The sequence below is a fragment of the Pithys albifrons genome, chromosome Z (genome assembly GCF_047495875.1).
Source record: "Pithys albifrons albifrons isolate INPA30051 chromosome Z, PitAlb_v1, whole genome shotgun sequence".
Classification (NCBI taxonomy): Eukaryota; Metazoa; Chordata; class Aves; order Passeriformes; family Thamnophilidae; genus Pithys; species Pithys albifrons.
This window is the reverse complement of record NC_092497.1, coordinates 79,974,611-79,989,576: the sequence shown is the minus strand read 5'-3', so window position 1 is coordinate 79,989,576 and position 14,966 is coordinate 79,974,611. Positions and strand designations below refer to the sequence as shown.

General features: G+C 37.1%; 1 protein-coding gene across 1 annotated transcript in view; it reads right to left on the bottom strand.

Moving 5' to 3' along the window:
• The window catches only part of FANCC (FA complementation group C), a 90,783-nt gene that overhangs the window by 24,950 nt on the left and 50,867 nt on the right, over nt 1–14,966 (bottom strand). Inside the window, exons 6-9 of the mRNA XM_071580434.1 lie at nt 13,870–13,989; nt 13,025–13,089; nt 7,091–7,255; nt 3,114–3,270 (exon numbers count right to left, since the gene is read on the bottom strand). Of these exons, the coding sequence (XP_071436535.1) occupies nt 3,114–3,270; nt 7,091–7,255; nt 13,025–13,089; nt 13,870–13,989 (507 nt within the window). The remainder of the gene's footprint in view (nt 1–3,113; nt 3,271–7,090; nt 7,256–13,024; nt 13,090–13,869; nt 13,990–14,966) is intronic.

Sequence of the window (14,966 nt, the reverse complement as noted above, 5' to 3'; positions counted from 1 at the left end):
ACAAAAACCCCATGCAGCACGACAGGCTTGGGGAAGAGTGACTGAAAAACTGCCTGGCAGAAAAGGATTTGGGGGTGCTGAAAATGAGCCAGCAGTGTGCTTAGGTGGCCAAGAAGGCCCACAGCATACTAGCCTATATCAGAAATAGTGTTCCAAGCAGGAGCAGGGAATTGATTGTCCTCGTGTCCTCAGCACTGGTGAGGCTACACCTCGAATCCTGTATTCAGTTTTGGGCCACTGATGACAAGAAAGACACTGAGGTGGTGGAGCATGTGCAGAGTAGCACAACAGAGCTGGGGAAGAGTCTGGAGCACAAGTCCTGACAGCAGTAGGTGAGAGAGCTGGGAGTCTTTAGCCTGGAGATTGCTCAGGGGAGACCTTATCACCCTCCACAACTAACTGAAAGGAGGTTGTAGCCAGGTGGGGGTTAGCTTCTCAAGCTGTGCCAGAGGAGGTTCAGGTTGGACATGAGGAAGAATATTGTCATTGAAAGAGTGGTTAAGCATGGGAAGAGGCTGGCCAGGGAGGTGGTGGAATCACTGTCCCTGGAAGTGTTCAAAAAACAACAGGACGTGGCACTTAGAGCTATGGTTTAGTTGACAGGATGGTCTTAGGTCAAAGGTTGGACTCTATCAACTTAGAAGTCTTTTCCAACCTTAATTACTCTATGATTCTAAGATGATAAGGTGGAAAAACTAAATGCAACAAAACAGACAGTTTATAAAGAAGAAGCTGACAAATTTAAAGCTCTATCCAGCTATTGCACTTTTCTTGCAACATAACTTTGAAAGAAATACAACTTCTTTAGAAAAGCATCTCAAAACCAAAAACAAACTATAAATTACACCAATTTGTTCTCATCTCTTTTTACATTCACAGGCTTTAAAAGTCAGTGTATATACACACCTATCCATTCCTGGTAAAGCATGAAATACTAGTATGTGTGTTTACTTGAACTTTATTTGTTAATGCCCATGTACAAACTTTAAAGTTTTGTCAGAAAGGAAGACACCCACTCACCCATCTAATGCTGAAGAAGCTAAATGACCATTGTGATGGTCACTTCACTTGTTTTACAGAATTTCTAATATTAATTTCAGTTTAGCCCCAAACCCACAAACACAATAGCATACCATATAAATACAAGTTAGTGGACCATCACACTACAATTACTCTTGGAATCAAAATACATGAGTACTGCATATTGAGTTCCTTTCACCATCAAATTATGATGGTTTACAACTATTTGCCTGCCTTAGATCTCTTTGAGGTTTATGTACAGTCTCCTTATCGTATCAAGGTATTTTATTTATATAAATTACTCAGTGCAATTATGAAACAGCTTATTTAAATTTCCTTCTTCTAATGTACTATAATCAGATCACTAATACATTTCAGCCTATTTGTACTCCAAATAGAAAAGTATAAATCTAGTTTTGTTCCACGATTCCTCTTTCTGTTACCATATCCACAAGGTAAACAGAGCTTATATTCTACAAATGCTGTAATCCAACTGCCAAAAAAATTCACACCCACATTCCTAAATAAATATTCAAATATCTTTTAGGCAGGCTAAATTAATTATACTGTTGGATTCAAAGTGCTGGCTGATTTAATGTCACACAAGTATCTTTAGAGTAACATGTACATGTTGTACAAAATATCATTGTGCATTTAGAACACAATTTCTGGATCACCAATTTTTCTTCTATACTGCCTCTCTGAAGTTTCTCATCTTGTTGATTTTAGCTGTTATGCCATCTCCCATTTCTGCACCTTCCCTCTTACCAATGCCTATCAATTAGCAATATCGATCTGCCAACTGCTCCCTTTCTTAATGCCTCCATTCATTCCACTCCTTGTCCACAGGATGTCCTCTCTAAACCAGCATTCAAAGCTGCTGCATTGGTCTTGCCACTCTGTGAATAACTTACTTTGAAAGCACAAAGCCTTTGGAGCAGAGGCAAGCAAAGACAACCTATGTGTACTAGCACAGTTTTTTTTTCAGAGATTAGGATGTGAAGACAACTTAAGTATGAAATTTTTAAATAAATAACAATAAACCAATACTTAACACAAATATTTTACTTCTTTTTATGTATGTAATCTAGATCTTTCACAAAAGATATAGGTATCTTTTTTCCTCAGCTGGTATATGGTGTAGTACCATATGTACATGTAGTACCATATATACAACTCACAGTGTATGTGATATAGCAAAATTAGGAATAGGCCCTGTATACAGCCTTATCTTCTGGAATACCTAAATCCCCAGATTACATATGAAGAGCTGTTGATGCCAAGCATTTAAATGATTTGCAAGTATTATAATAGTTCCCTAAAAGAAGATATTTGCATGTTCAAATAAAAAGGAAGAAAATTTAAAGGTAGTATTGTCCTAACTAGAACACATACTCTGTAAGGAGTTTCATAGGCTGATAGTAAGACACCACATGCCAATTCTTTCATTCTATCATTTTATGAAACATACCATTTAAGTGCATAGCACACATGCTATTTCACATTGTAATTAACAATTAAATTTACATTTAATGTTTCCAACTAGCTCATTATTCTGGAAAAACTACTGCCATGTTTTCTTCTAGGGAAGATTTTTGGTGCTCTGCATAACACAGCCTTTGTAAACAAATTTTAATTACAGTTTAGCAAATGTTTTGCATTAAGAGTTTTGTTCAGGTTTGCAAACAAAACCAAGTGTCTAAGCAGTCTATAATAATATAATCTATAAGGAATTCAAATTGTTTAAACTGCTGAACTCCAAAAGTACAGAGATTGAAGTAAGAACAGATTCAAATCCTCCCTGACCACAGTTTCTAATTTTTTAAGAGAGAAGCAAGCAATCAGCACCACTACCAGTGAGATTCTCATTTTTTATCCATTCTTCATCACTAGATTAAATCTTTTTTTCTCGTCTACTAGTTCAGTGTAAAAACTAAAAAATTGTTGATGTTTGTAAGACTCAGTATTTGGTTAGCACTAACAAGTTACATGTCACATAGCAGCCATTTCCTTCAAATATACTGACATATTAGAAAACCATCCCTTCTGAAGCATGAAAGAGCAGAGCCAAATGTACCACATATTGCACGTACCAGTAATGAGTCTTTTATCATATGAGCCACTTCTTCCAGTGAATTCAGCTGAATGGAAACCAACTGGTCTAAAAGATGTAAGGTAGCTTTTTCAAGGCCTGGTAAGTGACGAAGCCAGAGGCTGAAGACAGCTGATTCAGAAAGGGAGATCTTCTTCCTGGTTTAGAAAGAAAAATACTGTTTTCCCTAAGCAACTGGAAGGAAGACAAAAACGTACTTTTTTTTCTTTTTCTTTTTAAACATACTGAGGAAAAACAAGACACAAAGAGCAACCTGAAGCAGGAGAGAGAAAATCTTGTTTGCAGTACTCTGTTTAATATCAAACCATAATAGCAAAGAGTGACAGAGAATCACCATCATCTACAAATGTAACTTTACCACATGTGTTTAAAACCTAAAAATTTGGAGATGATGAATCCTAGCAAATGGAAACAGAAGGTTTAAGTCTGGAGTTCCTTTTCTCTCTAGAGAAAGCCTAACACTTGTGCTCTTTCCAACTTGGACTAGTACCTGCAGGAAACTGCTGACAGATAAGCAGAAAGGCCATATTTCTGCTGTATACCAAAAGTATTACCTGTCATTGAAGAGCAATAAGATAAAAATTCAAACACAACAACAAAGGGAAAAAAAAGAAAAAACAAAAAATACACGTTAGAGGTAGCTAAGTCTTCAGCCCACCAACACTATCCAGAACTGTTTAAAAGACAAATGGTTTAAGAACACAAGTTATCTCTTCACCTAAAGTGTCCAACTATAAATAAGCTGAAATATAGAATTGTACCACTAGGAAAAAAGGGCATAGTGTGGACCAGCACAAATCAAAATATGCTAAAGTAACGACCCAAGAAGAGATATCATAGCACAAAACATCCTGGAATATTTTTGTAGCTATCATGATAGTTGCAAATTAAAAGGTTAAAACCAAAAGAATGCAGCAATAACATAAAATATTTGCCTTGGTCTTAAATCAAAGATTAAAAAATCTAAAATTTGGTTGAAGAGTAAATACAAACTAAAGCTATTGATTCAAAAAGAAAAATACCAGCAGAAAGAATATTTAACAACATCATGTTAGGATCTATTTTCAATGTATTTATTTTGCCATATGTTCATTTAAACATCACCATTCAAATTTCTAAATTCCATTGAAAAGATCTACTTTTTCCATCCAATATTGTGTAGTGACTTAAAAATGTACATGTGTAGACAAGGAATATATTGAAGTATCCAGAATTTTAAAATTGTAAAACAATGCTCAGTGTCAGGATGCTGTTTAATTAAGTGTCCCTATTAAAGCCAATTTGCACATTGAATAAATTAACAATTACAAGAGATTACTTAATTTTGCCTCAGCAATCTTTTTTGTTGTTTCAGTTGCAGCATGGTAGATATTATACACATTATGTCAAGGGAAAAAAGCTAGTAAGCTTAAAGAGGTGTTCCAATTCTAAGATTTAAAAGCCATATAGGAAGCAAACTGCAGTGATTATACTCCTGTGATTGAACATGCAGATGGTCCCACTGGGACGATGCTGAGTTCTGTGGTGCCCTGCAAGCACCAGTATTTAATAACCCTCTCTCCTGTAGCAGCCTTCACCCATGTTCAGAAGAAAGACATGTTCAGAATGAAATGACAGAGTTGAGAAAAATAAAATCCAGTTGTTAAAGTGGGAAAAAAAATAAAACAAGCACAATCATGTTAAGATCATGAGCTTCAGTGACAGGAATATGTCATACAAAGCACGTCTGAGCCTACATCTGCTCTCAGGGAAAACACAGACTCTTGTCAAGGGCCCCACAAGAGTCACTTAATCAAAAAACATATGAACTGAAGTATTTTTGTTCACTGTGCTAAGTAGGTAGAACAAATGTTAAGCAAAGACACAACTGTTTCAGTCAAAAGAGCCTTTTATGACCATCCAAAGGATAGTCATACTCACATTACTAAGTGTCAGAAGTCTGTCATGATAGACTGCCCACCAGCTTAATGATATAAGACCATCCATACTGAACCTGTGAACTTGATATGAAAGTTTTCTGAACTGCATTACTGCTTGTGCCACATGTAGAGCCTGGAGCCACAAAAGATAGATGAGTGAAAGATTGCTCTGTGGTTTTTGGGCACATCTTTCCCAAGAGACCTCCACATTTCTTTTTCATTCCTCTTCCTCAGTTTCTAGTAATGTGTACAAATTGGTAGATGTGCCTTCCCATTATTTTTTTTCTGGAGCTCTCAATGGAGCACTATAAAAATGTTCATTGGAACATCTGAGAAATTACAATGAGCACAGAGGAAGCAATTAAAACTCTGTTTAAAAAAGGAGACAAATGGATCATTGAGGTAAAGGTTCACAGAGGACATTTTCTGATATAAAAAACTTTTTTTATAATACAGATCCTCAGCTACAACCTGAATAAAGCAACCCTCAAGCAAAAGTAGGCTGTGCTTTCTCTGACATCTTCGTTTTCCTTGCATAGCGAATCTTGCTGATGTTCAGCTTAGCTCAGCTGTTTTACATCCATAGGCTGATTTTATCAAACAGTGGGTTCAGTGGCAGGAAAACAAGCAAAGTCATATTTCACAAATAGCTTCTCTCAGACTCATTAAAAGTAATCTGCTGAAAACCAGGAGAATTTAAAATCTTGAGAACCAGTTGTGCACACACGCACACACACACAAAAATGAAATATGAAAACATCAAACATAATCTATCTTGTGCATAGAAAAATTAAAGTGGTTCCCAAATTGTCAAGTTAGGAATGGTGATACACCTACAGGAAAGGTAACTGACATTTCTATGAAAAAAGATCACATCTTTCACAAAATTACTAAAATCTATTAAAGACTTCAACCTCCATTTTAGAGAAAAGGTGGGACAAAGTGCAAGTCAACTGAAAGAGAGAAAGGCCTGAAAGATCCCTGAAAGATCCCCAGTTCTGTAAAATACTTTATTCTGCTTTGCAAAAGTGCTGCTTGCATTGCAAAATTACTTAACCCATGTTACCAAGGAAACATAGCATGAAGTGCTGAATCGTCTTGTTCTTGTCACTGTACCTAGGCCTAAGCAATTGTTAGAGACCACTGTACCATGTATTAGAAAATATAAATTAAGGTAACTTAGACACAGGAATAGAAGAAAATGGTAGCAAGCCAAGATTTTGAGCTGAATTCTGGCAAGGTCACTTATGAATGAAAATAGAGGTCAGACTGGGGAGGAAGAGAAAAATCCCACTAAACTGAGGCAGAAGACCAGAACAACCCACCCAAAAGGCTTGCCAGGAGAAGCTCCCCCTCTAGCCACACCTACACCCTGCTCAAATAAGAATATGTTAATCAAATATCATAATAAATTATTATGTGTGTTAGGATGTTGTGATCATGTATTAAAACTGTATAAATTCACCTGCTTTGGCATTAGTCCTTGGAAGTGAGTTTGTGTGGCATGAGCCCCTCACTTCCCTGCACAGAAGTAAATACCTTTGCTGTTAAAAGATTCAAAGTCTCTTAGCAGTTCTTTGTTGCAAACCTGCGCTAGGGAGACTGCACACACCAATGTGATGTTCAAGCAAATCCCAGGTTTATTCAAAAACACAGGTATATATCACCTCAAGTGACCCCGCCCCAGGTGCGGTGGTCTGACTCCAATTGGTTGAGGCTGAAAACATGTCCTTTTAAGGTGAAAATGAAACTTGTGAGGTGGTCCTCCAGACCCACCTGAATCAGGGCTGCAACAGTTCTTTATCTCCAAACTTTTTCGGCTTCACAATATTTCAAGTTGTTATGCCACAATTGGGCAACAGCAATACAAAATTCTGCTTTGTCCTACAACCTCAGCTCTGCTAGTCAACTGCAAGGAAATATTTTGTTAGAAAGCACATGTAAGTGCATTCAGCATGTTAACCCAGAGCAAAGACATTTAATCAAATTAATAATTTTAATGAAAGAGCATAAAAATTATACAGACCATGCTACTTACTTTAAAAGGGCGTCATTCACACCCTCCAGAAACTCTGGGCAGAGAATTTCTTTTGATGAACCTCCATGGTAAAGAAGGAGAGCTTCCAGCAACGGAGTTAGATCAGGCAAAGTAATGAGAGGGACACAGAAAATGGACACAGCATTCACATGACTGGTTGAAAGGCTGAGGAAAAAATAAACACAGTTCCTATTTTCAGAAAAGTCAAAACATTTAATTTCTAAACTGATAAGCTAAAAAATAATAAATTAATTACAGAAGGTTAAATTTAAGAGATGCATACCTAACTGCTGAAAAATTATTTACTAGGATGGCTGTTGACATGTTTTACATATTGAGAGAAGAATCTTAAGAAGACATCAGATAAAACTTTGCTATTTAAGTACTCAAGGCAAACCATTATCAATACAATTCTGAATTGTGTTGGCTCAATCATCCTAGCAAGGGACTGCTTTGTCTTTCCCAGGATCAGTGAAGGAAGACTACAGATTCACAGCTCCTGTGTAAGTTTGCTGGATCCTCAGAAGAGACAACCTAGATGCTTTTCAGGCCTCATGTTGCTTTTCTGACCTCTCTCCTCTCAACAGAAACAATTTATGTGAACAAAACAATATGAATCCTGCTCTCTTCAAGTGCGCAGCTACAGTTGAGGGAATATATAGGACTTTTGGATCTTAATATACAAACTACTCGCTTGATCTGCTCACTAAAATGACGTTTGGAAATGAAGAAAGACAGTGGAATCTGGAACATGGAAACCAACATGGAACTTTTGAAACTTTTTGAAACTTTGAAACTTTGGAGCGGGTCCAGAGAAGAGCAACGAGGCTGGTGAAGGGACTGGAGCACAAGTCCTATGAGGAGAGGCTGAGGGAGCTGGGGGTGTTTAGCCTGGAGAAGAGGAGGCACAGAGGTGACCTCATCACTGTCTATAACTACCTGAAGGGAAGTTCTAGCCAGATGGGGGTTGGTCTCTTCTCCCAGGCACTCAGCAATAGGACAAGGGGGCAGGGGCTTAAGCTCTGCCAGGGGAAATTTAAGTTGGAGATCAGAAAAAAATTCTTTCCAGAGAGAGTAATCAGGCATTGGAATGGGCTGCCCAGAGAGGTGGTGGATTCACCATCCCTAGAGATTTTTAAATGCAGATTGGACGTGGCACTGAGTGCCATGATCTGGTAAAGGGACTGGAGTTGGACCAAGGGTTGGACTCGATGATCTTGGAGGTCTTTTCCAACCCAATCCATTCTATGATTCTATGATTAAAAAAAAAAAAGAAAATGGCAGAGATTAGATTTTCAAAAGGAAATCACAACTGTCCCAGAGTATACACAGTTTCTAGCACAAGAAACTGCAACCTTGACAGGAAGACACTTACGAAGACCAAGAACTATGAAATACTGAATTCTAGCAAATAAAAAAGTGCTAGATTGTTTGTAAAAGGCTTCCTTGGGTTCCTGCAAGTTTCTTCTGATGGCAGTGTTCACTTAGAAGGGTGCATTTTTGCAAGAACTGGAGAGTATTTCTCTGCAGAGTCACTAACACTACTGATGAAGAACTGGGATGGGAATAGCACCACAGGCTGCTCAGCAGTGTGGACACAAGGTACTTGTCATTATCATTATCATTTCCACAGTGAGAGAAATAAAACATGACACATTTTGAAAGAAGCATATTTCTGAGTAAATACCTAACTATGTGATTAAGGTTTCCTACACTGAAATACTCTGAGATGCACTTTGGTTTCTGTAGGAATGGTAACTACTGGGGTGATATTTATAGTGCAGCAAAGTTTTTCAGGAATAACATGTAAAATTCACAGACCTGAAACTCTAAATCAGTCTTCTTTGCAAAAATTTTCTTTCTAATTCCTTATCCAGGTGACACATAAGGGGTTTTTTGATTTTTGATTTTTATAGATTTTAGAAGTAGCTATAGTGAATGTAGATTTTCATGTACCAGTATTTCTAGTAGCTTAAGTTCAATGTTTATGCATACCAACACCTACCCATATCAACCCTTCCAGATTTCATTAGCTATTTAGCCTTGTTTAGAAGGTAGAAAGATAAAAAATGCCTCAAGGCCTGCACAACAAGACATAAGCCAAGTGACCTCCAAGCCCAGAACACTAGAAAGTGTCCAAGTACCCTACATGCTATGAAGAAGATGATGATGATGAAGAGAGAGTCCCAAAACTTCCCCAGACTCAATTCCAGATGAGGTGTGCCAGGGGCGTAAAAAGGAAAAACAGGAAAAAAAAAGAACAAAAATTAGACAGACATTATTATAAAACCCATTAAACCAGTGTTCAGTGCACGTGCAGTATGTGTTCCTAGTTGAGCCTGGGTGCTCATTCTGCTCTCTTGTCTCCTACTTAAATTAGCTTAGAGTCTTTTTCTCCACAGACTTTTCAAGCAACACAGGCTTAATAAAGTTTACAAGATTAATTTACTTTTAGTTAACTTCAGAAATAAAACGCTGCAAAGGCAATTTTCTTCTTTGTCTGGAAAAAACTGCACAGTGCATTTCACTTTGTACAACAAATTTGCACAGACATGGTCCTCTGTGTTGTTTTAAGCATCACTAAATGGAGAAAGGAGAAAGTGTACACCTCCAAATGCAACTACTTTTGTCTCTGAAACTTGAATAAAGAGCCATTTCATAATTTCTACACTCAAAAATTCACCTAAGTTCAACATTTTCCTTTACTACCAGTAGAAACCAAGTGTTTCTCTTCTCAACAGACTCATGAGTTTTTCAGCTAAGTCTGTCTCATCCTAGTTTATAAAATGTGGGTGTTTGTTTCCTACATGGAACAAAACTTTGTGATGCTTCTCTTTAACTGCATCTATGATTTTGCTGCTGAAGTCAGTTCTAAATTAATTCAATCTGTTTACTCTTCCTTACTAAAACCTCGGTGGCAAGCAGCAAGGTAGAAGGCCAGCCAAGCTTTTGGTTCATGATACAAGGAAGAGATTTCAATAACCCTCCTCTTTACATAACTTTTCAAGCTATGATGGTGTTATGTAGGCCATAAAACTCATTTCTTCATAGCAGCACTTTTGACTCTAAAGACCAATAGATTGTGCACAGGCATTTATTTATTTAATTAATTGACTATTCATTATTTTGTTCTATTAATATGTAATATTTTACTTATTAACAGTTTTATTATTTAATTATGTTTTCATAATTTCATTATCTATAACTATCATTATACTTATTTAAACTCTAATAATTTAATTATAAATTAATAAGTTATAATTATTTCCTAATACTTTATTATTATTTAATCTAATAAATACATTTAAAACAGAAGACAAAATTTAAGTACAGAGTTTGTATTAAAATATGTATCCTTACTTTTCCTTTTGTTTTTTAGCTGCAATTCATTTAATTTACATGCAACCAAAAGGATCTACTGACATTCTAATGAGATAATTTTCAAAGTACTGACAAAAGACCATGATCTGCATTTGAAGCTCAGTAGAAAGGCACAAATCACTCAGCAAAAAGGCATGATTATGACAACAGTAGCATTAGGGAAATGTGTTTCCTTTTTTTTATGGTCACAGATGTGGGCTTAGTTCACTCTATTTACATAATGTTGATGAAGAAATGATTATTCTCACTGACTATACCTAGACACACAGAAACACACAACACAATGTTGCAAGGCTGTTATTAGCACCTCGGGATAATCTGGATTGGAGATCTGGACAAATCACTTTTCAGTTTTCTTCCCATCCACTTTATCATACTTTCATCCTTAGAAAAAAGGCCAAGGAAACATTTACAGGGTAAAAATACTATGTGCTTGTGTACATTTAAAGTAGTTGTATATGAAACCCACAGTATTGCCACAGTAGTCTTTTGTACCAGATCAGGAAATTAATGGAAGGGAAATGAAATGTTCTTAGATAATCATTATTATCATTAATAACGAGTACAAAGGAACTATTATTCTATCATATTAAACCATCACTCACACACAAACAGAGAAAAAATTCCTTTGGAAATTTTTTTTGCTTTTTTTCATTGTAGCTCCCAGTTAACTTTGATTATAAGGACTTATACAGCAGCTAGTATTATAATTATGACATTCATGAGGAACAAGGTCCAGTGCAAGACCCTGGATGTGGGACAGGTCAAGCCTCAGTATCACTACAAACTGCAGGGTGAAAGAGAGGATTGAGAGCAGCCCTGTGGAGAGGAACTTGGAGGTGCTGGTGGATGAAAAGGTGAACATGACCTGCCAATGTGCATTTTCTGCAGCCCAGAAAGCAAACATTATTCCAGGGTCTGTCAAAGGAGCTGCAGCCAGCAGGCCAAGGGAGGTGATTGTGACCCTTTGCTCTGGTGAGACTCCACCAGCATCCAGCTCCAGCATCCCCAACACAGGAAGGACACTGACCTGCTGGAGCTGGTTCAGATGATGGACACAAAGAGAATCCAGAGGGATGAAGTCACTCACCTATGGGGAAAGGCTGAGAGAGATGGGGTGTCCCTGTCTGGAGAAGAGAAGGCTCTGGGGATACTTTATTGTGAACATTCAATATGTAAAGGGGCTTATAATAGAGACAGAGAGAGAGATTTTACTACAGCCTGTAGTGACAGGACAAGGAATAATCATTTTAAACTGAAAGAGGGTAGATCATATGAGAAATTCTTTACTGTGAGGGTGGTGAGGCACTGCAACAGGTTGCTCATAGAAGCTGTGGATGCCCCCCCATACCTGGAGGTGTTGAAGGCCAGGTTGGACAGGTCCCTGTGTGGAACTGCACTTTTTTAATAGCCTTAAAACATTGCTACTGGAGCAAGCAATGCAAGCCCTCTGGACTGAAGATAAGGCTGAGGGGAGGAGGCTCTAGCAGTGAATCTTGGGTGTATGATGTTTATCTAGGTGATCAGTGGCACTCTCTGAGCATGCGATGGTTATTTCTGATGGGCTAGGCCATGTCAAGGGGCCCTTTATGCACACACCCATCACTAATGCCTCGCTTGTAGCAGAGGTGAGTCCAAAGGGCACACCCACATCAAGCTGAAGTGACTGCAAAAACCAGGGCTTCCAACCTGAGCAAAACCATCATGACTCCACAAAAACAGTCCCCCCACTCCACACACAGGGTAGGGCACCAGGACAGCTCCTCAGGGGTAATACACCCATCGAACTGTATATTTCACGAGCTTCTCTCCCACACCACTCCCTGACAGGCAGAGACACCAACAACAGCAACAACCAGAGACCTCTGAGTGGTGACTATAACTTTTATTCTTTTCTCTCTTTCTTTCTTTCTCTTACAGATTTCCTTGGGCACTTTTCCTCTCTTTCTTTCTCTCTTTTCCCTTATACATTTCCTTGGATGGCTATGTTACAACCAAAATGGCTAAATACCTGTTTTCCTTTGCAATATTTTTATGCCTTTATATTCCTGTGTTACTACAGATAATAACAACCAGAATAGCTACATACCTGTTCTCCTTTGCAACCAAATTGTGCTAAAATAAATGCTATATACATATATATATATATATATATATACATATATATATATATATCTGCAAACACTGATCATCTAGTATCATTTTACTTGAATGCACTTCAGTGGATTTAATAATAAAACAAAAGTTAATCCTGCCTGGTAGGGCAGGTTGTAACAGGCCCTGAGCAACTTGATTTCATGGATGAGTCGCACCAGCAGGTGGGCTGAGCTGAATAAACTTTGAAGGTTCCTTCCAACCATTCTATGACTCTTAGGTTAAGTACAAACTCTTATGCGAAGGCCAACTTAACAAGCTTGCTCACACCTTAAATAATCTACATATATATCCAAAACTTTTCAGATGAAACCTAAGTTGCTCAAGACTGTAAAACAATCCTCACAGAACTGTAATGATCTAAACCAAAACATATCAAAATTATGTTCAGACACTTACCTCCCCTGAATGTTCAGTCCACTGAACTGATTTTCTCGGAGTTCTGTTACCAGTGAAAGAACTATCTGTTAAATAAAGTAAATACAATAAAGCCAATTGCACATACTACAAATAAGCAGACATTAGTTGCATGGTTCTCCGTGTGACTCATGTACTGTAAAGGTTAATAAAATTCCCTCTTCATCCAGTTTAACTTTTTAATTTTTTTAATTATTGATGACAAATTAAAGTTGTCCAGATCACTGAATAAACCATGGTTTTTAACATATTATATGCCTTACAAATTTCAAAATTAAAATGATATTCATTTTAGTTCTGCTTCCCAAGGGTTAAGGCAGAACTTTCAGAAGAGCACTACTAATAATTTTTATAAGTTTTATCTAATTCAAGTAAAAATATTATGAAATATTATTCCCACTATTTTTATATATTAAATATAAAAGAGACTTTTTCTAAGATTCATGGCTTGTCTACCATTTTAAATGCAGTAGGTACAGTCAAAGAAAACATTCAGAAGTTACATTCCAATACACAAAATAATACATATAATTTTGACTTCACAAGATAAAAATAATGATAGAACAGATTTTTTTTCTATAACACAACAGCAATGGAAATTTCTCATTTATGAACATCTGTTAGAGTGTAATCTAATACAAAATTTTCTCATTTGTCCAGAGATCTCCCATTTCCTTTTTTTCCCTTAAAAGGTTGTAAAAGTAACTGAGGTAAGAAAAGATAAACAAAGTTTAGTCCATGTTTCTTATCAGAATGACAGCTCCATGTATGTGCTTATAAACTGGTGATTTATTATTAACAAAATCTCAATTCCATAAAATACTTACACTTTTAACTAAGTGACAATAATAACCTGCTGATGTGCAGCCCAGATTTGATATGAATGGACTGGTTTCAGCTTCATTACTTTCCCACTTAGAAGAAGAAAGGAGATGGCACAGCAAACTCTGTGAGAAAGCAACAGAAGGGCAATAAAAAAAGTATTAGGCAACGGCATGCTGTGTAAAAATAAATGACTGCTATTGAACTCTATCTTGGGTAAGATCTTTTGATCAGTTGTGGCCATTTTTCACCATCGACACAGAAGAGCAGGCAGTTCCCATCAACCATAAGGAAAATGCTGCAGCTGCTACAATTAAATGTGGATTCACACACCACATGATTTCAGTGGCTTTCCAGTAGAAATGGAGACCATTCACATCAAAACCAGACAGACCTTTGGTAGGTTTCAGTTCTCTAGGAGCCATTTCAGTCTGGTATCATCTGTAGTCTTGATCAGTACTATGGTCAAGAAGACAAAGTGTGAAAGCAACATTTACTTTTCCATATCACTCTGTCAAGACTCTCCGCTTAATTTTGGTGGGATTTGGGATCTGACCTCATAATTTAATTTGCTTAATTTCCTCATTATCTTGAAAAGATAATGATAAAGCCTTAGCTTGACAATTACTTCTTTACCAATTTCACTACAAAATGCTTTATATCACATTAAAACCTTTTAACTATATCATACAATAATCAAAACAACCCTTTGATGATAGATTCAAAGTCAAATTAATGCATTTGATATGCTGGTTTTGCAGGCATGTTCAGAGGACTCTGAATACAGTGCTCTGTTTCCATGCTTTCCCAGTTCTTCAGCACTCTACTACAGCTCTGCTGTCTTTTGTACAGATCTTTCTAACCAAATTAATTTATGAAAACTGTTGTGCCAAATCTTGAGCAGTTTTTTGCATCCTGGTGTCATAACTGAGCAGAGGTAGTCCTGTGTTGCTTATCAAATTATCTGCTCCGTGTTTCTTAAAGCTTTCTTTTCTTACTCTCTACTGCTACCTGCTGATATAGCAACAGTTATATTCCCTTTCCAGGGGTTCACTTCAGGGCTTTATGTATCACCGACACTTAAATTATAAACTAAATTGCA